Raw genomic sequence first — 27,986 nt, 5'->3', positions numbered from 1 at the left:
AAAGTCCCCATCATGAAAGACATACACATTCATATGCATAAGGTGGTTTATTTTTAAACATTTCAGTTGCTTAGCAGTGTGCAACCGAGCATAGAAATATTAATCTAGTATTACAATGTGACAGCGACACCGTTTCCCCTGCCTTTCAGGGGTCTAACCCTAACCCTAGTATTACAATGTGACAGCGACACCGTTTCCCCTGCCTTTCAGGGATCTAACCCTAACCTTAGTATTACAATGTGACAGCGACACCGTTTCCACTGCCTTTCAGGGGTCTTAAACACAGGAGGATTTTCTTTTCAAATTCACAGTTGTCTTAACTTCTTAACTTACACTACAAAAGACTGCTGTGAAATAACCAAAAGGAACACATTTACGCAAAGTTGGCTGAGGAAAACATGACATTGCATCGGCATGGTTTTATTTTACAGTTACCGTGACAATTTCTGTAGTGCCTGTTTCATAAGAGCCACTAACATGAAAGCAGGTCCAAAGTGCTCAGGTCACTCTCCAAAGTCTATCACTCCTTAAACCTCAGGGCTAAATAAATGAGGACTGTGTGCTGCACTCAGCTGACCTTAAACCCTCATTGTGAGATTTAATTAATCAATCAATCAATTAACCATTTAATGCTTTTATTTCACCTGAGGGAGAAGATGACTAGGCACTAGTTTGTCAAATTTAATGTGTACATGTTCCATTTGCCAAAGATTGTACAGTCCTGAGAGCCACGAACGAGCATTAACAAGAAGCATTTACAAAACAATCGAAAAATGCGGTAAATCGGAGCGTCGTGTTAGCTTTGTTGCTAACCCGCTATGTACACGAGCTTATCAGAGTCAGAAGGACACCGAAAAGGCTGGTAAAATGTGAGCATGTTTGCGGGAGATGTAGTGGACTCAGCACCACAATTTCCCCCCAGAATCCTTCATTTGCTCCCCTCGGGGTGGACCTCCATGTTCTTGGTTAAGATGTCTACGTCGGGTCTGCGGTTCGAGCCGAAGTACAGCATGTTCTCAAAGCTGGGTGGGACTGTGATTGGGGCACCGCCCCTCCTGCGGATGAACAGGAAGGCCAGCACCGCCAGGGCAACGAGGAGGCCAAGCACCACCACCACGATGCCAGCGTATCCATGGGGACTGACGGGCCTGGGAGGAACTACAGGAGGGACAGCACAAGCATATTCCAACAGGACCACAGAACTGCCCGGCGACCTCACATCCCATAATGTGCAACTCTTCATCTCCGCACAGCAAGTGAAAGTGGATAGACGTTAGCATTTTGGCTAACAAGTTCTGTGCTAAATAAAAGAGGATCTGTGACAATCCCAGATAAAGCGTCATAAATCTTACAAACATATGATATCAGCAGGTAGCCTGCAAATTTCAGACATGTCCGCTACCATGATCACACCGGCTGCGGCAGGAAAGGCAGCGTTAGCGTGAAATGGTGTCTAACTGGGAGAGCCAGGAGATTGGCAGCAATCGCCAGACCAGCGGGACGTAGGGGCGGGAAGTGAAGGGCCGCTTCCCTCTTCACGGACAGGGAAGGTGCACCACTAAACAAGAAAGATGTCTCACCTGTTTGGGATGGAGTCACTGGGGGAGGTGGAACTGAAATGAAATGGATGCAAAATCAATTTACGAAAACTGAATGTATATAATATCATCATAAATAATCCAACTGATGCATTTAAAAGGGAAATTTAAAAAAAGACATACATAAGGCATTTTGTGTGCTGTTTCAAATGTCCCTCTTCTCAGATAGTTTATGAATCATTCCATTGTAACTCTGATGGAACGAGCTTGATGGGCCGAATGGCCCCCTCTCATTTGTAAATTTCTTATGATTTTTGCATCACCATTTTAAAATTTTCTAAAAAAACCTAAAAAAGCATTTGCATTTTTTTTAACTTGTAGACATTTGTGGTGCTTATCTGATGAAGATTAACAGGCCAATGTTTTTTATACAAGTAGTACACACACACACACACACACACACAGGTTTGTAATTATATGTTTGTGGGGACTCTCCATTCATTTCTATAGGGAAAACTCTAATCCCAACATGACACCCTTAACCCCTACCCAGCCCTAACCTTAACCCTAAGTAACCAAACTAAATACAAGAGTATTTGCATTTTTAGTTTTTTCATAGCAGTCACCGAGTTCTATAAAATAGAGTTTTCCCTTATGGGGACCAGGAAACCGGTCCCCATAAGAAAAAAAAAACGGATTTTTATCACGTTATGGGGACATTGTGACCCCATAAGGATAGGTATACCCGCTCACACACACACACACACACACACATATATATATATATATATATATATATACTCAGCAAAAAAAGAAACGTCCCTTTTTCAGGACTGTGTATTTCAACAATAATGTTGTAAAAATCCAAATAACTTTACAGATCTTCATTGTAAAGGATTTAAACAATGTTTTCCATGCATGTTCAATTAACCATAATCAATTAATGAACATGCACCTGTGGAATGGTCGTTAAGACCTTAACAGCTTACAGAAAGTAGGCATTTAAGGTCACAGTTCTAAAAACGCAGGACACTAAAGAGACTTGTCTACCGACTGTGAAAAACATCCAAAGAAAGATGCCCAGGGTCCCTGCTCATCTGCGTGAACATGCATTAGGCATGTTGCAGGGAGGCATGAGGACTGCTGATGTGGCTAGGGCAATAAATTGCCATGTCTGCACTGTGAGACGCCTAAGACAGCGCTACAGGGAGACAGGAAGGACAGCTGATCATCCTCGCAGTGGAAGACCACGTGTAACAACACCTGCACAGGATCGGTACATCCGAATATCACACCTGCGTGACAGGTACAGGATGGCCACAACAACTGCCCGAGTCACACCAGGAAACACAGGCCACACAATCCCTCCATCAGTGCTCAGACTGTCCGCAATAGGCTGAGAGAGGCTGGACTGAGGGCTTGTGTGTTCCTGGTGTGACTCGGGCAGTTGTTGTGGCCATCCTGTACCTGTCACGCAGGTGTGATATTCAGATGTACCGATCCTGTGCAGGTGTTGTTACACGTGGTCTTCCACTGCGAGGATGATCAGCTGTCCTTCCTGTCTCCCTGTAGCGCTGTCTTAGGCGTCTCACAGTGCGGACATAACAATTTATTGCCCTAGCCACATCAGCAGTCCTCATGCCTCCCTGCAGCATGCCTAATGCACGTTCACGCAGATGAGCAGGGACCCTGGGCATCTTTCTTTGGGTGTTTTTCACAGTCGGTAGACAAGTCTCTTTCATGTCCTGCGTTTTTAGAACTGTGACCTTAAATGCCTACTTTCTGTAAGCTGTTAAGGTCTTAACGACCATTCCACAGGTGCATGTTCATTAATTGATTATGGTTAATTGAACATGCATGGAAAACATTGTTTAAACCCTTTACAATGAAGATCTGTAAAGTTATTTGGATTTTTACAACATTATTGTTGAAATACACAGTCCTGAAAAAGGGACGTTTCTTTTTTTGCTGAGTATATATATATATATATATATATATATATATATATATATATATATATATATATATATATATATCTCAATTTCAATATAAAAAATTGACTTCTTATTCCAAACCCTAAATGAAAATGAAAAACAGCAGTTATGTAAAAGTGGAAGAGTACTCCTGTACCCTTTGAGATGTTAAAGAGCTACAGCTAAGCTGTGTGGCTGCTGTAATAATGAGTCACAGCTCATAAGGAAACAACCGGAGTTTCTGCTGCCTGGGCTGTTTCAAGGTGATAATTCAAAGAGAAAATGTAAACAATAATAATGTAATTCACATGTTAAATCTCATCAAAATCAAAAAAGGTGTTGCAAATTCCATTTGATGAATTAAAATGGAATGACCCTTATGTAATATTCATTTAATACTTTATATGCCATTATAAGCCTTTCTAGCCCTGTTGTTGAAGGTTACGTCTCTGGCCAGTGGAGGGCGCTCTCCAATCACTGCCCACCTTTGTCCACTTTGCAGATGTAATATTCGTTGCCCGAACAGCTGCTCACGCCCCACTTGGAGGTGAAGGGGTTCAAAAATGCACAGACCCTTTCTTCGGCCACAAATGCATCCTCCCAGTTTGTGTAGTCCACTGGACTTTCATCAAACCACACCCACTGCCCTGTGACCAAGAAACAAACACACGCACACACTGACGCAAGATAAATATGAAAAGGTTACTATGAAAATATCCGTGTGTGTCAGCCTTGAAATGAGCCATCCGCATCACAGTCCATCGCCACGGTGACACCCATATGACCTTGTCACCACTGCTCTTCCTGTTACCTCGGCGATTCTGGTAAAGGCCGATCCAGTATTGCCAGTTCCGCCGCTTAATAGGCTCCACTTTGCTGTGTAAAAACTTGTTTTCCTCCGGATCTGTGATGGTCACCAGGGACGCTCCTGTTGGAGAGAACACGCTGAGCCTTCACACCCTTTGCTAAATAATATGCCATGCTACATTAAATACTGCGACACTTTACATTAACTGCACCTTCATGCCTTTATAATGCATTCGTAGAACATTCCGTGCACCTTCATAATGCATTCATAGAACATTCATAAGCAGCATGTAAGTATAGCATAAAATCCAATGAACAGCAGCAATATACCTTAATACTAAACATTATATCATAACAAACATTATAATTGTATAATCATTTAATGTTTGTTATTAATGTATATTAAAGGCATGTTTGGATGTTAAGGTATACATACATGCAGCCTATAAATGTTCTACGAACACATGCAATGAGACGCAGCTAATGTAAAGCATTACCCTGACTGCTCTCGCTACTAGAAATCTATCCCTCTACCCATCTTCTGACTGCTTATCCTGGTCGGCATGGTAACGGGCCTGGAGTCTGTGCAGAAGGTTGGGGTACACGCTGGACTGAGTGCCAGTCCATTGCAGGGCACACAATCACACATTATGGGTGATTTAGAGATTACTAGACTTTTTAAACTGAAGAATATAGAATTTTGATAGGATTTATAAAAGCCCTCAATTTCCTGCTCACAGTAGGAGGGTGCAGAGCGAAGCCGTCTGTACCTAATTTGTGGCACTCAAAGGCAGCGTGGGCCCACGGTCCACCAGAGGAGGACTCTATCATATAGCAGTGCCCCCTGAAGGGGATCCATTCCAGATCGGGGCACTTGCCGGGAAGCTGTGGTGCATCTGTGGGAATGGTACCTGCACAGGGACACAGCAGTCACAGTCATGCTCTACACGCTGAAAGCTGACCTACTCTCCAGTCTGAACCAATACAGGGACACAGCGGTCACAGTCATCCTCTACACGCTGAAAGCTGACCTACTCTCCAGTCTGAAACAATACAGGGACACAGCGGTCACAATCATCCTCTACACGCTGAAAGCTGACCTACTCTCCAGTCTGAACCAATACAGGGACACAGCGGTCACAGTCATGCCCTACATGCTGAAAGCTGACCTACTCTCCAGTCTGAACCAATACAGGGACACAGCGGTCACGGTCATGCCCTACATGCTGAAAGCTGACCTACTCTCCAGTCTGAACCAATACAGGGACACAGCGGTCACGGTCATGCCCTACATGCTGAAAGCTGACCTACTCTCCAGTCTGAACCAATACAGGGACACAGCGGTCACGGTCATGCTCTACATGCTGAAAGCTGACCTACTCTCCAGTCTGAACCAATACAGGAACATAGCGGTCACAGTCATGCTCTACATGCTAAAAGCTGCCCTACTCTCCAGTCTGAAACAATACAGGGACACAGCGGTCACAGTCATGCCCTACATGCTGAAAGCTGACCCACTCTCCAGTCTGAACCAATACAGGAACACAGCGGTCACAGTCATGCTCTACATGCTAAAAGCTGACCTACTCTCCAGTCTGAACCAATACAGGAACACAGCGGTCACAGTCATGCTCTACATGCTAAAAGCTGCCCTACTCTCCAGTCTGAACCAATACAGGGACACAGCGGTCACAGTCATGCTCTACATGCTGAAAGCTGACCTACTCTCCAGTCTGAACCAATACAGGGACACAGCGGTCACAGTCATGCTCTACAAGCTGAAAGCTGACCTACTCTCCAGTCTGAACCAATACAGGGACACAGCGGTCACAGTCATGCTCTACATGCTAAAAGCTGCCCTACTCTCCAGTCTGAACCAATACAGGGACACAGCGGTCACAGTCATGCTCTACATGCTGAAAGCTGACCTACTCTCCAGTCTGAACCAATACAGGGACACAGCAGTCACAGTCATGCTCTATACAGTACACTAAAAGCTGACCTACTCTCCAGTCTGAAAAAATACAATACGGTTCCCCACATTCCTCAGACATAATATCGTTCATAGGACAGAATCCTTACGGACATTATACATGTACATCGAAACTCTGTGTGCTTTCCTACCAATGCTACCCAATATACATAACATTAGATAAGATTTTAACAACTCTGAGCTATTAGTTAAGTTCTCCCCAAACGAGCTTCATGGGCCGAATGGCCCCCTCTCGTTTGTAAATTTCTTATGTTCTTATGTTCTTAACAAAAATTTGGGTGCTCGTAATGTTTTGGTGCATATACACAAATGCACAATACAGATGTAGTGGATAAAGCTGAATATAGAGTCGTTCGGATTTGGTCTGGGTCTGGATTATCAGCCCTCTGTCCGGACTGCTGTTGGTTTCCTCCATTGTGCCCCCTTGCCCACCTTTTTCCCTGCCCCCCTGTCAACAACCAGCGCCACTCCCCCCCCACCTATAATCAGCCAAAAAATGTGGAATCGCCATGCACACATACTACTGAGGCTGAGATCATTTTCGGCTTCAGTCGTATGTGTATGATCCTACACACCTCAACAACTTTTAATGGGTGGCCACCTTTTTAACCCTGGGTCTGCCTTTTTGGACACAAGTCATAGTGCAACATATATTATATGCAGCATTTGCAGCATTAACGTAACATTGTAGTATAAAAAAGTAAATAAAAATCTGCAGTAGACAGCAATTCAGGGGGGGGGGGGGCGTGCAGAGTGGCACATATGGACTGTGTATTAAATGTTTGCACCATGTATACTGTCCTGCACCTCGTGTGTTTGCACCCGTGCATCTTATCTTATTCATGTTCCCTCCAGAAATTACAGTCAGGCAGGACATTCAGATACCAGGTATCCAGAAGACTTGTTTTCCAAACACCAGGTAGATAACACACGGTTGGTACCAGGACGTCACCTAACCAGGTCTTGCACACAGGGTGATAGGTGCTATTGCAATGGTCGGTCTTCCACTTCCCATCCACGTCCACAAACACACAAGGAAGGTCGCTTTGTGGTTCGCCGGGGCCCCAGTTAGTGAAATGGAATGACCAGTTATCACTCCATTTGAAATATCCATCAGTCTAAAGAGACACAAAATTACTTAAATTAACCAGATGGAAACACCAGTCTGGCATCAGGAGCTTTAGGTCACCACCAAAAAGCCACAGTTAAGAGCATCATCAGATTAAGCTTATTAGGGAAAACACACCTTTGGTTTGAAAAGATTTTAGCAATCCAGCCACAGCACATTCTCTTGCTTAATTGAGTATTTAATTCCTATTAATTTAGTGTTATTAACCCTGTTGTTGTGTAAGTGTGTATGTCAGTGTGTGTGTGAGTATGAGCCCCTGTGATCTGGGTGTGTTCAGCTGAGGTCGTTTAGGTGTGACACAGCCCATGTGATCTGGGTGTGTTCAGCTGAGGCCGTTTGGGTGTGACACGGCCCATGTGATCTGGGTGTGTTCAGCTGAGGTCGTTTGGGTGTGACACGGCCCATGTGATCTGGGTGTGTTCAGCTGAGGCCGTTTGGGTGTGACACAGCCCATGTGATCTGGGTGTGTTCAGCTGAGGTCGTTTGGGTGTGACACGGCCCATGTGATCTGGGTGTGTTCAGCTGAGGTCGTTTGGGTGTGACACGGCCCATGTGATCTGGGTGTGTTCAGCTGAGGTCGTTTGGGTGTGACACGGCCCATGTGATCTGGGTGTGTTCAGCTGAGGTCGTTTTGGTGTGACACAGCCCATGTGATCTGGGTGTGTTCAGCTGAGGTCGTTTGGGTGTGACACGGCCCATGTGATCTGGGTGTGTTCAGCTGAGGTCGTTTGGGTGTGACACGGCCCATGTGATCTGGGTGTGTTCAGCTGAGGTCGTTTGGGTGTGACACGGCCCATGTGATCTGGGTGTGCTCAGCTGAGGCCGTTTGGGTGTGACACGGCCCATGTGATCTGGGTGTGTTCAGCTGAGGCCGTTTGGGTGTGACACGGCCCATGTGATCTGGGTGTGTTCAGCTGAGGCCGTTTGGGTGTGACACGGCCCATGTGATCTGGGTGTGTTCAGCTGAGGCCGTTTGGGTGTGACACAGCCCATGTGATCTGGGTGTGCTCAGCTGAGGCCGTTTGGGTGTGACACGGCCCATGTGATCTGGGTGTGTTCAGCTGAGGCCGTTTGGGTGTGACACGGCCCATGTGATCTGGGTGTGTTCAGCTGAGGCCGTTTGGGTGTGACACAGCCCATGTGATCTGGGTGTGCTCAGCTGAGGCCGTTTGGGTGTGACACAGCCCATGTGATCTGGGTGTGCTCAGCTGAGGCCGTTTGGGTGTGACACAGCCCATGTGATCTGGGTGTGCTCAGCTGAGGCCGTTTGGGTGTGACACGGCCCATGTGATCTGGGTGTGCTCAGCTGAGGCCGTTTGGGTGTGACACAGCCCATGTGATCTGGGTGTGCTCAGCTGAGGCCGTTTGGGTGTGACACAGCCCATGTGATCTGGGTGTGCTCAGCTGAGGCCGTTTGGGTGTGACACAGCCCATGTTATCTGGGTGTGTTCAGCTGAGGCCGTTTGGGTGTGACACAGCCCATGTGATCTGGGTGTGTTCAGCTGAGGCCGTTTGGGTGTGACACAGCCCATGTGATCTGGGTGTGCTCAGTTGAGGCTGTTTGGGTGTTACACAGCAATGGTGATTACTTTAGCCCTGGAATAGGCACACTGATCCTGGAGTGCCAGTATCCATCATGTTTTCCAACCTGGTCTCTGATGAACCACACCTGATCTCAGGCAGACAGTAACTCATCAGGTTGGATATAAAACCTGCTGGGTACCGGGACTCCAGGATCAGGGTTACTACCTCTGTGTTGGCGAGACACATTGGCGCATCCCAATGGACGTTTTTTACAAATACCTCATTGGAGTTGAGTCCGATCCAGATGCGTTGTTTAAGCTCATAGGCTAACCGGTGCAAGACGGACTGGATTAACATGTCTGGCACGCTAGCCAGATTAGCCGCTTTCGCCTTGCAGTGCTGATTGGCACTGTACCAATCCATCTGCTCTGGCACCACCACCAGGGTGCCATTTCCGATGTCATGCTGAGTTCCAGGTTGCTCAGGTGTAGGTATAGGTCTCGCAGGATCTGAATGGGGATGACCAATCAGCAAAAAGTCTCAAAATACAGAAAACACTGCTACGCTGTTCCTGCTGCTAGCTTAACATATCCAATAAGACCAGTGTTTCCCAACCTGGTCTTTGGGGACACACAAATAATCCATGTTTTTTTTCCCTCCCAGCTCCCAGCCAGAAAGTCCGTGTTTTTGTTCCCTCCCAGCTCCCTGCCAGCCAGTCCGTGTTTTTGTTCCCTCCCAGCTCCCTGCCAGACAGTCCGTGTTTTTGTTCCCTCCCATCCCTGCCTAATAGTCCGTGTTTTTGTTCCCTCCCAGCTCCCTGCCAGACAGTCCTTGTTTTTGTTCCCTCCCAGCTCCCTGCCAGACAGTCCGTGTTTTTGTTCCCTCCCAGTTCCTTGCCAGACAGTCCGTGTTTTTTTTCCCTCCCAGCTCCCTGCCAGACAGTCCTTGTTTTTGTTCCCTCCCAGCTCCCTGCCAGACAGTCCTTGTTTTTGTTCCCTCCCAGCTCCCTGCCAGACAGTCCGTGTTTTTGTTCCCTCCCAGCTCCCTGCCAGACAGTCCGTGTTTTTGTTCCCTCCCAGCTCCCTGCCAGACAGTCCGTGTTTTTGTTCCCTCCCAGCTCCCTGCCAGACAGTCCGTGTTTTTGTTCCCTCCCAGCTCCCTGCCAGACAGTCCGTGTTTTTTTTCCCTCCCAGCTCCCAAGGTTTCTTCCTCTTAGGGAGTTTTTCCTTGCCACCGTTGCCTTTGGCTTACTCAATGGGGGGTCCTTACGAGGCAGAAATGTAAAGCGCATTGAGACAATGTAATGTTGTGATAATGCGCTATATAAATAAAATTGAATTGAAAATTGAATTGAATTACATGATCGTGGAGGGTTGTCTTAACCCATCTTAGCTAGCTAGCCACAGTGGTTCTGATGCTGCTTTTATGGTACTTAGCACTTGGCAGAGTGAAAGAGGGAGTTTAATGGCAGATGTGAAAGTGTGTCAGTGAAAGATGCACCAGAGAGTCAAATCTGAAGACCAGACAGCCAGTCCAGAGAAAGTGAAGCCTAATCCCTCCATGTTTTCTCGTCTGTCCCAGAGAGAGCATACCAGAGTCCTTCTTGCAGATGAAGCCGTGGATCTGCAAACACGAAGCTGTTTTCCATTTCCCCACCGTGTTTTCCAGATGTCTGGACAATAGTGTGCATTTGGAGTCTTCATTCTGTGACAACGTTGATCAAATGTTCCCATTTGATTACATGTTCTTCAATGACACATGCTATTAACAGGGACTGACATAACTGGTAGGCAAGTACGCATTCACCCTTAAAAGCGATACATGCGGCAATCGATTAATGTAACAGCACAAATACATACGTATTTTATGTGCATTTGTGCTGATATGACAAGAAATTATCTTGCATTTTAATAATAATAATAATAATAATAATAATAATGCATTTTATTTGTGGGCGCCTTTCTAAAACCGAAAGTCACCTTACATAGTCCATAAAAGACAGACAATAAAAACAAATAACGAATAACCTTTATATGCTAATTCGTACTTCATTTCCAGTATAGAGGTTAAAATGCAAGATAATTTCTTATCATATCAGCACAAATGCACATAAAATATGTACGTATTTATGCTGTTACATTAACCGTTTGCTGTACGTATCGCTTTTAAAGGTGAATGCGTACTTTTCTACCAGTTATGTCAATCCCTGGCTATTAAGATACCAAGATACACACATTCATTCTTGATTTGATCCATTCCTTTCTTCCCCCACTTGGGGAGAACATGCAAACTTTACAAAAGCACAGCTGGAGGTCGGAACCAAATCCCACACCTTGGAGATGAAAGGTTACAGCGTGGGGAATTAAGCCATCAAGCTGGCCAATCATGCTATTTACCTGTGTTCACAGGCTGGGACAAAGGTCTGACAAAGCATATTAAACGTGGCTAAGCTGCAAGCAGAAAGTATGAGTGTTCTTTCGTTCATTCACATGTCTGAAAAGAGCAATAAAATGGTACAATACCTCTATAACTTCTCCATGGTGGAACATCCATGGAAGCTGAGAAGACCCCGATAGAGAATTACAGTTAGTACGAAAACTTCTAAATATTTCTCCAGTTATAATGATGTCATAGTAGCAATAGAATGATAGTGTCTACTAATCAGTATATTAACTGTAAGGAAGTGTGCTTTGTGAAGACGTACATTATAGGGATGTGCCTGGGCCCAGTTCAGGTACTGGACACGTTTCCCATCGCTCCACAGGAAACGAGAGTCTCTGTTCTGCGAGTTCAGGCCGATCCACATGTCCACGGGCGTGTCGATCAACTCGCTGACCACAAATGCTGTTGACCAGAGCACAGGTTGAGTATTGCGACAATAAAGTTTATCAGCAGTGAGTGAGAGTCACTCACTACTGATAACTGAGGGGATTCAGCAACAGACTCATGCAGCTGCACTGCTCTTGGGTCTATCCGCCCCAACCACATACCTCCAATATGACCAACAGTTACAAACACTGATACCTTCTTGTGCCACGAGTGGTACACATACCATAGTTTGAGAACTACTGCTCTACGACAAGTCAGCAACATCTGATTGGCTTGAGAACCATCTGCACTACGTCAACTTATCCTTTTCGCCCTTACGGACACAGTGCAGAGGCCCCCTGACTAGGTCTGCCACACGATATCCCCCAATCAGAACATTCATGGATGACATTGATCACCAGCACTACACCTCCTCCAGGCAGCAGAATCTCGTCACCTGGGCAAGGATGAGTTTCAAACCTGCCAAATCAAGGTCCATGCTACTAAATAAGGGGAAAGTGGTGGACAAATTCCACTTCTCTCTAGCTGAAATCACCATCCTGTCCATCACAGACAAACCAGTTAGGAGTCTGGGGAAGATTATCAAATGCAGTTTGAGTTCATTCCCATAATTTTTGCCAGTATTCCCATATCGTTTGCCAATGTTATGCGATTGTCTTCTCAAAGTCGGCAGAGAACATACTGTACTCTTACTACAACATCAATAACTGGAACATTATTTACATGTTTTACATTTTACAATAACATTATTACCTGAACATTCTTCCAGCATAATTGATGTTAAAAATATTGTTTTACAATAAAAACATTATTTTATAAAAGCGCTCTATATGTACACGATGGATGCACCATCCACCCTTGAACCCAAGACTGAAGAGGTGCAAAGCAACAATGCTACCTGCTGCTCTACCAAGCCCTTCGCCTGGATGAACATTATTATTCTTAGTTGTAGCAGTAGTTATGGCAGTGGGATAACATTATGGGTAACATCAGGAAAACTAGACACTTCAAACATTTCCATACTTTAATTGTAATGCTCCTACAATGGATAATTGTTAGCTAAGTTGCGGCATGGTTCGCAAAGGTGGACAACTCAAGTCTGCCTGGTAGATTCAAGGCCTGCCACCCTGCCTTGAATACTGTGGCCTTAGATGATATATTCAGTCCCCATTAGTACAGTTGAGTCCCAGGAAAGGACGATGAGGTACACTATCTGCAGGTGGCTTGGTCTAACTTGCAGCCTAAGCAGTGCAGCACTGTACAGAAATAGTAACATCTTGCAGCTCCCGTTCAGTGGCCTCACTAAAGAGTTCGTGGTAGCATGAGCGAGAAAAGCTGTCGATTCCTGGGACCCAAAAATGTAAGCAACTGGAATAGAGGTAAGAACATGGAGATGGAAAGCTGACAAAGTGGTGGAGATGGCAGAGTCACACCTGAGGACGAGCCTGCCTAGGCCTCCTTGTAAAGACCCTGGCAGACAAAGCCCAAGGCAAAGAAAGACATAATCTCCTTCAGGAGGATGTTCAAGTTGGTGTGGAGGAAGAATAAGGGGTGGTGAGAGTCAGGCAGCAGCAAGCACAGATGAAAGCACAATCCAAAGCAGGATGACCTGGAATAACATCTGGCAGGCAGATCCCTATCTATGAAGGCAGCCCAAGCCCTGGGAACCTTCACATCTGAAGAAAGAGCGACATCTGCCTGCCCTAGTTGGTTTGGGAGATGGCCACTGGAACATCTCCTCTGCAGCTTCCTGAAGGTCCTTGGCGTAGGCCACTATGCTGCTGCCATGACCAGGCACTCAAGGCAGTTGCCAACAACATACTATCGCTGCACAATTAATTGCATAAAAATCGAAATCACAATATGGACTTGTGTAATTATCTAACAGCCAATGGCTGCAGTTTAATACAAGCATTGTGCCCCCAGTCGCTGCACGAAAACATATAGAGTTTTGCCTGAAGCATACAGAACGTGACCTATGCATGGGATACTTGTGTTAAAACTGGGTGAAATAGATATGCTGGCAAAAACTAACGGTAGATTAATAATTATAAGTTAAAGTGCGCTGTGCCAGTCTGGCGTGAGATGTGAGTAACCTCAGGAACGGGTATTGGGTAAGATGTGCAGCAGGGTAATTCAGGTTGCAGCATGGGTTTGGAATACAGGAGGACAAGTGTGCAACATAGGGGACCATAAAATCCACAGGGGACATGCCTTGAGGCCATTGAGCCGCTGTGCCTCCCAGGGTATTCCCACGGTGACGTGCCCCCCCCCGGTCGGTGTGGAAGCGAGATTCATACCTTGTTCTTCTTCACTAAGGATGGAAGCCAACCTGGATTCCTTTACGATGCAGTGGTTCCGGGCGTCTTGCCACGACTTCTGCTCATCTGAGTTCTTCCCGAAGAACCTGTAGCACTGTGTGGACATCAACTTGGTCAGAAAACGAGAGAGGAGCATAGTGGGCCTACGGAGAGGATACTACAGAATCTGTCAAGGGTACAAAAGTAAAGCCCATTGTACTGAAGGCCCCTCACTTTTCCATCGAAGTGGGTCCATCCAGGCATGCAGCCTCCCTTGCTCATGGGGGGGGGCAGAGTGGCGTTGGGGGGGGACCCACTGGCTCGCTTACAAACAGAAGGCGTGGGCCTGCCACAGTTAGTGTTCATCCAGAACCCTGTGGACGCACACACACCTCACCTAGATGGCCAGCCACATACAGTTTCAGTGAGAACACTGGAAAGACGGTCATGGCATCGTGAACCGACAAAGCTTTCCATTTACCCATCCCAGAAGTCATGACCACACAGTTTTCATCGTAATTGGCAAACCCAGGCTCGTTTTTGTCCCAGGCCAAGAACACCGTGGGTGATCCATCCATCCACCTGCAAAAATGTCAGTGTCAAGCAAATGGCTCTAAATGAAAACCATAGAAAAGTTATGACTATGCTTACTGAATGGACTGGTCAAGGTCAATGGTCAGGCCAATGTAATATTCACTGGATCTCCAAAAAGCTCTTTCTGTCTGGACGATCTGAAACACAGAATGAAAGTTCACTCTAAAATTAATTTTGACATGTTCCGACTAGATATCTGCCAGGGCCTGTTTTAGGTGAATATGTCATGCATAAACGTGCAACAGCCACTTGTGAATATGTCATGCATAAACGTGCAACAGCCACTTGTGAATATGTCATGCATAAACGTGCAACAGCCACTTGTGAATATGTCATGCATAAATGTGCAACAGCCACTTGTGAATATGTCATGCATAAACGTGCAACAGCCACTTGTGAATATGTCATGCATAAACGTGCAACAGCCACTTGTGAATATGTCATGCATAAACGTGCAACAGCCCCTTGTGAATATGTCATGCATAAACGTGCAACAGCCACTTGTGAATATGTCATGCATAAACGTGCAACAGCCACTTGTGAATATGTCATGCATAAACGTGCAACAGCCACTTGCTGATACACAGGCTAGCATGCATGATAACAGTGTGAAAGGTAGACAGTGAACAGTTAAAACTGTAGTTTCACTTTAGCAGAGACTGAACTAGCGGCTCAGCAGCTACAGCGGGATCTTGATTTAATTAGTGACTGGGCCGATTCCTGGCCGATGAAATATAACATAGACAAATGTAAGGTACTCCATGTAGGGAGCAGAAATATAAAGTACAGGTATTTTATGGGACCTACTGAAATAAAGGTAGCTGATTATGAGAAAGACCTTGGTGTGTATGTTGATGCTTCCATGTCTCATTCTCGCCAGTGCGGGGAGGCAATAAAAAAGGCCAATAGGATGTTGGGGTATATCTCCAGGTGTGTGGAGTTTAAGTCAAGGGGGGTAATGCTAAGATTATACAATTCCTATACAATATTGTGTGCAGGTTTGGTCACCATATCTTAAAAAGGACATTGCGGCCTTAGAAAAGGTGCAGCGTAGGGCCACAAGAATGATTCCTGGTCTTAGAGGAATGTCATACGAGGAAAGGTTAGTTGAGCTAAATCTGTTCAGCCTCAAGCAAAGGAGACTGAGGGGGGACATGATCCAGGTCTATAAGATTCTAGCAGGTTTGGATGCTGTTCAACCAAATAGTTACTTCAGCATTAGTTCAAATACAAGAAGTCATGGCCATAGGTGGAAATTAGCGGGAGAACATTTCAAACTGGATTTAAGGAAGCACTTCTTTACACAGCGTGTAGTCAGAGTTTGGAATAGTCTTCCTGATAATCCTTGGGTTCCTTTAAATCAGAGCTAGATAAGATTTTAACAACTCTGAGCTATTAGTTAAGTTCTCCCCAAGTGAGCTCGATGGGCCGAATGGCCTCCTCTCGTTTGTATAGTTCTTATGTTCTTATGTTCTTTAATAGAGAAAATGACAACAATTGACATACAATTGACACACATCTATTATTTAATAAGATAGGAAGTAATGCAGGTAGGAAGTAACGTAGGTACTGCTGACATTACTGTACTTGTCCTAAATCAATTGTCAATTTGTAATTGACTGTCGGTTTGATTATCGGCTTGTAAAATCACCTCAGCTCAGGCGAAATAAACTACTTTAAGTGATGCTACTTTCTTTACTTCTGTCACTTCGCTCATTTGTCAGGTATTTGTTTTACGTGAAATTTCCCATCTACCGTCTGCAAATACAGTTGGTTTGGTTTGGTTGCAGGCAGGTGTTGTGCACTGCACTGTGCACTGCACTGTGCACTGCACTGTGCACTGCACTGTGCACTGCACTGTGCACTGCACTGAATAGCATTTATCTCCCACTGCTGCTGGGACATTCTGAATGTTTAGAATAAAGATATTTTTTTATATATCTAAACATTTGTCCTTTTTTACCTTCATGAAATCAAAATGGGTAATTGATAAAAACCAAACTGATAAGTAGAACCGGAATCGGAATTGATAAAATTAAAACAGCACCCAACTCCAGTTCCAACCCTGGACAACCACAAGCTAAATTGTACCTCTCCACACAGAATATTTATACACCTCAGAGCCATTGAGCTACGATGATTGTAGTACTATGAATCTTTGGGGAAATGCAGCGCTGGACTAGGACAGTTGTGATGTATGGAACTCTCAACTTTAAAGCATAGTTGGTAGAACATTTAAGCAAAATAAATCATTAGGGGCTCATTCAGATTCATTCAGGGTTTCAGCCCCAGGCTCTTGGCACATCTGATACACCTTATTCATCTTAAACAGAAATAACTCATAAAAATTAGTACAACCACTCCTCATTTAGCGACCAAGTTCTGGTTCAATTGGCAGGTTGTTAAGCTAAGTGGTTACTAAGTGAAAATCACGGCAGATCAGATGTTACAACAATGGGCTTATGATTTTATGACTTTACTTCAGCTTTCCATACTCAATATATTTTATCCTTCAGCATTATGCATGTGTGTGTGTATCTGTATAACAGGGCAGGGAATAGGAATATCTAGAACTGGTTCGGGGTACCCCCTGATAAAATGACTGGAAAGAAAAATGAGAGTATGATTTACCTAAAACAACATTACTTCCTACCTACATTACTTCCTACTTACCGTTTTCCAGAGGAAGACCCTCTCACTTTCGCCATTTATGACGACGAGATCACCACTCCGCTTCCGGCAGTATTCTCTGGCTTCTTCCATCGAATGAAGGTTGTGGTTAATGTAGTACTCTGAGCCATTATAAATGATCCAGCCGTCCTCTGTCTTGTTGTATGCTGCTATACCATGTCAGGGCAAAACGGCAAAGGTCAGGGGTCAGGGCTTCATCAATGCCCACCCAGAGTCATTGACAGCGGTCACCGTCGGGCATGACTTACCTGGTGGGCTGTCAGTTGGCGCAGGATTTGGGGTCACACCTAAAAGTTGGAGTGGAAGACAGTTAAATTAGCTTAAATAACTGCCATCAAACAAGATGAAAAGTTATATATCAAGGTTTACATTCCAACATCAATGCTCTATAGTAGTGTTTCCAATCTGGTCCTCGGAACCCACAGACAGTCCACGTTTTTGCTCCCTCCCTGCTCCCAGCAAAAATGTGGACTGTCTTGTAGGGAGCTCAGAGGGAGGAAAAACATGGACTGACTGTGGGTCTCTGAGGACCGGATTGGGAAACACTGCTCTGTAGCAGTAGTGGAGAATACCTCCAGAGCCACCAGAGGTGTTAACTGCATTACTGACATCAAAGTTACACATCCAAATCAGTTTTTAATGTGGGATACTTTACTGGAAGAATTCAAGTTCATGTGCTTCAGTTTATGCACTGTAGCTGAAGCTCCAGGCCACCTGCTCTTTTAGTAGAATAGTCCAGTTTCATGCGTTCTATTCTCGCCACGATTTGCAGTGGGAGGTAAGCAAGCGTGGGAGGGTGGGGGACGTACCTTTGCGAATCTGGCAGATCCAACTGCTGAGGCTCTCACAGTGGCGGTCGTTCCACTTTAAATTGTACGAATAGATTTCCCCACAAAGCTCTACTCCGTTGTAGTTGTTGGGCTCTTCGGTGTCCCAGTTTTCAAAGGCGGACTTGAAGAAGAATCAAGAGCAAATTAGTGTTGTGTCAAAACAGTGTATTGTTGACAGGGACATACTAGAACCAAAACCATCTTCTGCTAATCCTTTATCCATGCACTACCACACACACTGATCTGACCCGGTGTTATGCCAAAAAAGACATCCCCGCCGTAGAATGCATGCCGGTGTTCTGACGAGTTGAGCTTTTAGGGGTTTTTTTGGGGGATTAGGGTTAGGGTAAGGGCTATCGATTAGCACTACGGTAGCCTAATTCGACAAAGTAGCTCAACTCGTTTCAGATCAGCAACCAATCGGTCATTTAGAGACAGGCATGCATTCTACGGCAGGGATGCCTTTTTCGGCATAACACCAGCACTGAAATTTGCCAAGGAACAGATATCTGATATGGCAATAGGAGGCTGTCAGCCTTGGGACTTTCCGGCAACAGTGCAAGCCACCATGTCATCCTGTTTCAGCACTTGAAACAGATGAAAACTCACTGCGGATCCGTCGCTCCACACAAATCCGGAAGTAGGATCAAGAGCGCTGAAACCGATCCAAGCTGTGTGGCGCCATGACCAGGGTCTTGAAAGGCGGAAATAATCATCCGTGTCATCATAGTCTGAATGACTGTGCATCCAAGACAGAATATGCTAGATGAACTTCACATCAGTGTTATTATCGTTCATGAAAACTAACGAAATAACGAAAGCTGAATGTGAAAAAAACATTTTCGCTAACCAAAATAAACATAAAAATAAAGCTTCACGAAAAAATTCTGACAAACTGAAACTATATTGTATGTTTACAAAACAAACTAAAATAAACTAAAATTGCAGAGAAAATGTCTTCAGTGTTCATTTTCATTTCATTTTTTCATACAAAGCTACAGGTGGGTGATTTCTTTCATTGTTTAGCTGCGCCAGTTTTACATGCACAAACGACAATACTTTTTCTGACCTATGTGAATTGCACCTCTGACACATACTGTCAGGTTGCGTGTCCGGGCGATCCGGGAAGCAGGCAAGTGAGCCGTGAACACGGTCAAAAAGGATTTATTAAAGGAACCAAAGCAGACAGGGGAGCTTCACAGCAAACGACGTCAATGACAGACCTGGGGAAACTAACTCAGACGTGGACTAAATACACAAGACAAGCAGGAAAGAACGGGTAACAGGTGATAACAATCGGTAATCACACAAGGTAATGAGGGGGCGTGGCACACATCAGGATCGAACGGAGCGGATCGTGACACATACCTTATGTTAAAAAAACTAAAGCTAACACTGAAACTAATAAAAACTAAACTACAACTAAGCATTTAAAAAAAAAAATAAACTGAACTAAACTAGCAAACCCACTTTAAAAAGTAATAAAAACTAAACTGAAATTGAAAACAAAAGGTGAAAATGAAATAAAAATGAATGAAATATGCAAAATTATTACAACCTTACTTCACATCATCTCGACAGTGGAACACAGTCCCACAAGGACTAGAACCTACATTAGATCAATGGAGCAAAAAATTACCTCTGTTGTGAAAGATCCAGTTCACTATGAATGCTGACAAGGTCACCCCCGATGGCTCTGCAGTATTCCTGAGCCTCAAACCACGTCTTCTTACCATCCCATAATCTTTCGTAAACCTTAAAAACACAAAGCACCCATGTTTGTCACTCACCCTGAAACAGCTGAAATACTTTCAACTTGGGAAAAAAAACATAATCGATACTGATTAGTGCTTCATCTAAACATGTAGCACTTAAAAGTGGTTAAGGAAGCCACACAAACGCTACTATCTGCAGACAAACCTCCCCCCACTAAGGTAAATGAGTTCAATACCTTATAACAGAAATCCCTCGCCCCCAAAGGTGTCCAGCCATCAGCGCATCTGGCCGGCACTGTGGTGAGCGGGGCAGTCGTTGGCTCCACCCCTTGAGCCAAAGTCTTACAGATATATTTTTCCCCCCTGGTACAACTCAACACATCCCATAGGCCAGCGGCGGTACCGGTCGTCATGGCAACACAACCCTGCTGCTGACCTTTATTCAAAGAATTAAAAAAATAAGTCAGTCAAACAGAGATCACTAGTGGCTCATAATGTCTATTAATACAATAAAGAACATGCTTTAACAATTCCGAAAGTCTGAAATTAGCACGATTGTATCATAGCAACGCCGAGACACAAGACCCCAGTTATAGGCCAGGAACACAAGGGCGTATGATCTATGAGCGTTCATGAATGGTACCTGGCATTCCTGGCCCAAAGTGCGTGAACCTGACGTTTGCAGAGTTGGTCCATACAAAAGTTTCTTTCTGCTCCTTGTTAGACAGTCCAATCCAGAAATACCTCTCAGGTCTCATTCCCACCAAGCTAGTGAGGAAAGCATTCTCGAACCTGAGAGGGAAGGGCTCGACATGTGGAACGTGCCAAAAAACACATGAGAACAAGTTAATTGAATTTTGGGACGGCGACCAAACCTGTTCGCAACATTAATCAAATGAGAATCCTTCCTCAAACAATCCTGGTTCGCATCTTCAAAGGTTTTTTCTTCTGAACCTATCTGGTAGCAGAATGACCCATGTCTGGTCCAGCCCTTGATATGACACAGCAGGAGGTTCAATGAAAAAGATGTGTGATCATTGTACCCGGAAGAAAACAAACAAACATATAGTAGTTTTGAACTCGTCGTGTTCAGAGAATGTAAAATTTATGTAAAGCTTTGGTTTAGGATTTGGGATTACTTTTATGCTAATATTTTATTGGGTAATGCTTTAACTACAGCCATAAGTAAACTAATGAGCAAAATTATGATGGTGCAGTGAATATTTGTATGAGTGCATTATAAAGGCATTGTGAAGGCTTTATAATGGACTCATAGAACATTCACTGCACCTTCATAATGTCTTTATAATGCTATCATAGAACATACATAAGCAGCATGTAACTATACATTAACAGCTTTAATATACATTAATAATAAACATTATATAATAACAACAAACATTATCATATATTGCGTGTTACTGAAGTATACTAAAGCTGTTAAAATATGCTAGGATGTTAAGGTATAGTTACATGCTGCTTATGGATATTCTATGATTGCATTATAAAGGCATTATGAAGGTGTAGTGAATGTTCTATGAATGCATAATGAATGCATTATGGAGGTGCAGTTAAGGTAAAGCGTTTCCATTTGATACCTGTTTAAATCTGTTACCTGTCTGAAATGCTTCACGTTACAGAAGTGTGCACCCGTTCTCTCACCTCGGTACAGCCTGGAGCTGTGGTTACCAACCCCCCAGGGACAACTTCAGCCTTTTTCTTACAGATGAACCCAAAATCATTCTCGCAGTTGTCGTCTGCCCACTTCCCTTCCTATCAACAGAAGAGTGGGACTCTCTCAGTGCTGCATGGTGGCTCCCCATTTATATTCAGAAGTACCTTACCACCACTAGGGGGTGAAAAAGAGCCCGGACAGGTGAGCCTACCTCCCCTCTCATCAGCACACAGTCCTCCTTTAGGACGGAGAAGTGGGACGGCTCACCCAGCTCCCACTTGGTGAACGTAACCGCGGAGCCGTCGCTCCACTCGAACAGCTGTTGGATCTTCTGGTCGTTTAAGCCAATCCACAGTTTGTCTGTCGGAACTGAGTTCAAAGGGAACATCTCAAGTTTTGTCTACTTATTTACACCTATTCTAGTAAGAACTCCTATAGTGTGTTCCATTTGAACTGGGAAGTTACTAATCGGATATTTCAACTGAAAAACTCAAAATTGTGACTGAGAAAGTCGAAGGATCCTCTAGAGCCCCAACTGCAGAATTCAAGATGGCCGCGCCCTTCATCAACAAAAGTGAAAGCTGTAGTCAAATGCTGTTTATTTGCACTTTTTTGTGTCTTGTTAAATGGTACTGTGCAACTTCTATCGGTGGACTTATTACTATGTTGTTCGTATGCGCCAAATACCGTGTATTGCATTGTTATTAACTGGTATTGCTAACAATGGTTAACAATGAACCCAGCTAGGACTAGTATTGCTAAATAGCTTTGTAACTTGATGTACTGGAATGTGGTGATGTCATTCTCAGCTCCCGACTTCCAACCTCCGAGGTGAATAGAACGCAGCATTAATATCGTACATAAAATATGCTACTCAAGCTTTATTTATTATTGTAGCACAGGAGTTTTCTAAAGGGGTCCCCCTGGAGTTAAGAAATATTAAACCTCTTAGGTACTTATGATAGAGGCAGAAACTTTGATTTATTTGTATTTCTGTAATAAAACTGTAATAAAAACCATTGACAAGATAACTCCCCCAAGTCGCCATTTACATTAATCTGCCAAAAATCAGCACCTACTTACTGGTAACCCGCCGCCATCTTGCCGATGAGACGCAGACCATTTTCCAGACGGTAAGCAGTCTGTGTAGCGTGACCGAGGTGCGCAGCTAACAGAGAGCTCTTTATTTTTTATTCATTTGTTTACTCACGGTATCCGAGCTGTGAAATGATGAAGTCTTGCTCTGCAATGTCGTGGATGCTGGCGAGGTCGCCTCCGTCTCTGCGGCACTCTGCCAAAGCCTCCTTCCACACCTTCTTCAAGCGCCGTAGGTCAAAGCACTGGTCCCGATATGTTAGCCATGGCTTGGGGCATCTGTAGGAGTTCCCGTCTGCTGAATAAACGGACGAGACGTTACGAATCTGACCCCTCGATAAAACCAAGGTTGTTAGGGTAGGCTTGGCTGTTAGGATTGCTACGCTGTCACACCCAAAAAACAGGACATCCTGTATGTCTGATAACATACACTAAACATATATATTAACAATATATTTACATTCATTTATTCATTTAGCTGATGCTTATGTCCAAAGTGACATGCAAACAAGGCAGATAATACATCACACGTATTGAGCTGTTATGGAGCCAACTAAGCAGCTTGGGTGAGCTTCCAATTAATGATAAGTAAGAAGTGCAAGTTAGTGCTGGAGAAAGAGCTGTACAATGTTACAGTACAAAACATGGTAAAAACAAAGCATCAGAACAGTTATCCAAAAGAAACACCATGAGGACTACAGTTCTATATGACAAGTGTAAAAAACACCTTGCCTTTAATAGCGAAGGACAACAGAGTGACTAGTCAAACTCTGAATCAATGGTGTAGGATTGGATTCAACATCGATGGGGACCAAATCATCCCCGAACCCCCCACCCCACTAAACACACACATATGACAAGACCCTACTGCTCATCTCCACATCTATGGGTTCGGCATGTGACTGTTACCTGGATGAACGGCGGGGGTTCGGCATGTGACTGTTACCTGGATGAACGGCAAGGGTTTGGCATGTGACTGTTACCTGGATAAACGGTGGGGGTTCGGTATGTGACTGTTACCTGGATAAACGGTGGGGGTTCGGTATGTGACTGTTACCTGGATAAACGGCGGGGGTTCGGCATGTGACTGTTACCTGGATAAACGGTGGGGGTTCGGTATGTGACTGTTACCTGGATAAACGGCGGGGGTTCGGCATGTGACTGTTACCTGGATGAACGGTGGGGGTTTGGCATGTGACTGTTACCTGGATGAACGGCGGGGGTTCGGTATGTGACTGTTACCTGGATGAACGGCGGGGGTTCGGCATGTGACTGTTACCTGGATGAACGGCGGGGGTTTGGCATGTGACTGTTACTTGGATGAACGGTGGGGGTTTGGCATGTGACTGTTACCTGGATGAACGGTGGGGGTTCGGTATGTGACTGTTACCTGGATAAACGGCGGGGGTTCGGTATGTGACTGTTACCTGGATGAACGGCGGGGGTTCGGTATGTGACTGTTACCTGGATAAACGGCGGGGGTTCGGCATGTGACTGTTACCTGGATGAACGGTGGGGGTTCGGCATGTGACTGTTACCTGGATGAACGGTGGGGGTTCGGCATGTGACTGTTACCTGGATGAACGGCGGGGGTTCGGCATGTGACTGTTACCTGGATGAACGGCGGGGGTTCGGTATGTGACTGTTACCTGGATGAACGGCAAGGGTTTGGCATGTGACTGTTACCTGGATGAACGGCGGGGGTTCGGCATGTGACTGTTACTTGGATGAACGGCAAGGGTTTGGCATGTGACTGTTACCTGGATGAACGGTGGGGGTTCGGCATGTGACTGTTACCTGGATGAACGGTGGGGGTTCGGCATGTGACTGTTACCTGGATAAACGGCGGGGGTTCGGTATGTGACTGTTACCTGGATGAACGGCAAGGGTTTGGCATGTGACTGTTACCTGGATGAACGGTGGGGGTTCGGCATGTGACTGTTACTTGGATGAACGGCGGGGGTTCGGCATGTGACTGTTACTTGGATGAACGGCAAGGGTTTGGCATGTGACTGTTACCTGGATGAACGGTGGGGGTTCGGCATGTGACTGTTACTTGGATGAACGGCAAGGGTTTGGCATGTGACTGTTACCTGGATGAACGGTGGGGGTTCGGCATGTGACTGTTACTTGGATGAACGGCAAGGGTTTGGCATGTGACTGTTACCTGGATGAACGGTGGGAGTTCCCCTGGAGCCTGATCTGTGGCAGATATACCCCATGACCTGCGAGCAGAAGCTGGTCTCCCAGAAGGATGCTCTCGCCGTGTTCATGATGCCGCAGTTATGCCCAGGAGTAGAAGATGGGTACCCTTCAGGGGGGAGAAGGACAGACGACACAGAGCAGAGGCATCAGGATCAGAAGGTTATAAGACTGTGATAACTGTAAGCCCTCTGCCGCCCAGGTGACACTTACCAGGACCCCAGTTTAAGTACCGAAAAGGTCTCCCATCAACCCACTGCCAGCCATTTCCAGACGACAGGCTGTTTAGGCCGATCCAAAGAAGGGCGGCAGAACTCTGGCTTTGGGTCAGTCCTAGATGGAGGACATCATATGAATTTTACACAAAACACAAATTAAGCACTCTTTGGCCGTAGTTGTGTTTAACCGACCTACTGTGTGTTTAACTGACTGACTGCTGTGTCATTGGAATAAGGGCATGTTTAGCCTCAGGTTTCTGAGCAATATAGGCAGTATTCAGAAATTCCTCCTCTACTAAGATATCCATCTTTTGATGGTCGCACTAGAAGATGGGCTGTTTTAGTTACGACACACTGTGTTCCTCGAGAGGCCACACAAGACCCAAAAGACAGACAAATATCATCCAGATGCAAGAACCCCAAGAATAAGAATACCCGAGATTAAGAGTACCTGAGATTAAGAGCATCTGATATTAAAAGTACCTGAGATTAAGAACAATTGATATTAAAAGTACCTGAGATTAAGAGCATCTGAGATTCAGAGCATCTGATATTATAAGTACCTGAGATTAAGAGTACCCGGGATTAAGAGTACCCGAGATTAAAAATATCCAAAATTGAGAGTACCTGAGATTAAGAGAACCTGAGATTAACAGTACCTGAGATTAACAGTACCTGAGATTAAGTTCTGCTCATGAGGCTCGAGGATACTCAGTAGGTCTGCCCCCATCTGTCTGCAGCTCATCCTGGCTTGATGCCATTTCAGCTGAGCACTAGGATTGATCAGGTACCAATCCTGAGTTACTGAGTTTTGGACCCAGTTCTTGGTAGCTGTCAGAAAGAAGGAACACAACAAGCAGACAGAATGAGTGGCTTCCTATGTAGGTGAAGGGGCTGGAACTGGAGGTGGGTGGCAGAATTTGCTCAAGCCAGTACCTAGGAGCTCATCTTAAAGAGGGGTATAAGATAGGAAGACACTCACATTTCGATGGGCACAACCCCCACTTCTGATCACTGTCATAGTCAGTGACCGTAGCGCACCACTGCTCGTCGCTGGCCTTGCCGTTTGTCGTGCACTCTGTGTACCACCTGTTCTCATATTTGAAGGGGAACATGCAAGGCTTCCCCTCAGAATTCCCAAAAATGGTAAACGGATCTGCAAGAAAACCAGAGCTGAAATTCACCGCTTTTCAGTCACTGGTTGCATGCGAAAAAAGTGCTAAAGCGCAGTTATAAAGTGGTTATAAAACTGGTTAAAAAGTTATAATTATTGTGTGAGCGCCATCTGGTGTCCAGCAGCTGAATTATTCATTAATTCCATATTTGATACTGCTCCTCCTTATGCAGGACCGCAGGGCTCCAAAGCCTATACCTGAGGCTACGGCAGGCAAGGCAGGGAATAACAGGACACACACACACACACACACACAGATAATTTTGCAACTGCGATCCACCTTAGCATATTTTTGGACCATGAGGAAACCGCAGGATGGCCAGCAGAGAACATCCACACACAAAGAGCCAGAGCGGGGTACCCGGTCTCGACCGTACTAACTTGATAACCATCAGGCACAAACCTTCTTGCGGTTGTGAGCAGATGTTCTCCGTAGTCCCATAAATTCTCCATTTACTTGTGCATTCCGAGTCATTGCAGACACGCAGGTTGTCTGGGACGGAGGTTTTGTAGTGCAGGTGTAAGCGTTTATCTTTCAGGTCCACGAAGGTGTCATCCTTACATTCCCATTTCTGTAACTCCTCGTTTTCGTTGCACACTTTCAGCGCTACAGTCGCCCAGTTGACATTATCATTCACGACCAGACACCGTTGCACGTTGACGCTGTATATGCGGTGCTGTGACCCCCAGAGGAATTTCTGGTACATAGAGTTTCGGTTGCAGTTAGACAGCTGCAACTTGCCGTCGTTCATCACCGCTAGACATTTTCCCTCGTTCTCATGATAGATTTGGAAAACACTGCCTATGATGAAGGAAACATTATTATTAGTCTTTGCCAAAAAGAACAATGAAATCCGGCAATTGTTTTTGGAGGAAATTGAGAATTAACCGACAGCTGTATACTGTAAAAAGTTTTATAAGGAATAAACTGCTGAAGAGTTTACGTTACTCAGTTTTTTGCTGTTAATTGCATTAAATCTGGGGAATACTCTTAGATGGGCAAACCAGGAGATCCAGAACAGCAGGTTGCAGGATTTCTGTCCACAGGATGTTAGACACTATTTTTCTAACCTGTTCATCTTTATAATCAATTTATGTAGTTTTAATAAACATTTAATTGATAAACACAATGTGTCATCTACTGTGTATTTGAATTTGCCGAGCATTCAGCCAAGAGCAAGTTTTCAGTAGGAAGACTAAATTGGAACTATGATTAAGCTGTTTTTTAATATTATAAAATCAGGTCAATTTGAAATTGTGCAAATTAAATTATGCAGCAGAATATTAAATAGTCATTTTGCATATCAATATAAAATATTACTATATTAAGGAATGAAGAAAAAACAAAAGATACCCTTACAGTAACATTCTGTAAATGTATAGGAATTTAAAGCTATTTCTGGTGCCAGGACTTATTGCAAAGTTAGAGAAAATCTGTTGTATCCATACCAAAACTTAGTCTGGAAATTTTTTCATGCTGGAAAATCAAACTCTCAAAAGGGTAGAAGGAGACCTACCTGTTTGGGCAAAAGCAACCCAGGTGCAGAATAAGAATAAAACCACAACACTTCTTGGCTGCGTCATTTTCCAAGACGCTACTTAATACAGTCCTCTGATACGATGTGAGAAAGGATCTGTCTGCGGCTCACTTAAGTAGAAGTGGAGATGAGTGGACACTCCCCTCAAAAAACACAATACA

The 27,986-nt window shown here is 44.8% G+C and overlaps 1 protein-coding gene across 4 annotated transcripts; it reads right to left on the bottom strand.

Moving 5' to 3' along the window:
• Positions 1-32: 32 nt before the first annotated feature.
• Positions 33-27,986, bottom strand: LOC111852555 (macrophage mannose receptor 1-like). 4 transcript variants are annotated; one of them, XM_072711003.1, is made up of 31 exons: positions 27,805-27,986; positions 26,691-27,089; positions 26,096-26,269; positions 25,789-25,944; positions 25,109-25,228; positions 24,861-25,004; positions 22,809-22,991; positions 21,810-21,967; positions 21,586-21,696; positions 20,799-20,914; positions 20,567-20,715; positions 20,160-20,359; positions 19,848-19,963; positions 18,818-18,947; positions 18,188-18,329; positions 17,627-17,665; positions 17,361-17,527; positions 14,745-14,824; positions 14,575-14,675; positions 14,328-14,467; positions 14,094-14,208; positions 11,669-11,808; positions 11,487-11,522; positions 10,557-10,668; positions 9,244-9,473; positions 7,264-7,429; positions 5,089-5,229; positions 4,323-4,439; positions 3,997-4,158; positions 1,581-1,613; positions 33-1,158 (listed from the first exon to the last, which is right to left on the bottom strand). In XM_072711003.1, the coding sequence occupies exons 1-31, from the start codon at positions 27,869-27,871 to the stop codon at positions 929-931; spliced, it is 4,374 nt and encodes a 1,457-aa protein (XP_072567104.1). In that variant the 5' UTR covers positions 27,872-27,986; the 3' UTR covers positions 33-928. The 4 variants fall into 4 exon arrangements, with proteins under 4 accessions (XP_072567104.1, XP_072567106.1, XP_072567107.1 ...); XM_072711005.1 differs by having other exon boundaries at positions 17,361-17,524; XM_072711006.1 differs by having other exon boundaries at positions 18,818-18,902.

Source organism: Paramormyrops kingsleyae, chromosome 4, assembly GCF_048594095.1.
Source record: "Paramormyrops kingsleyae isolate MSU_618 chromosome 4, PKINGS_0.4, whole genome shotgun sequence".
NCBI lineage: Eukaryota > Metazoa > Chordata > Actinopteri > Osteoglossiformes > Mormyridae > Paramormyrops > Paramormyrops kingsleyae.
The sequence above is the reverse complement of the archived record's forward strand: the minus strand, read 5'-3'. Positions and strand labels throughout refer to the sequence as shown.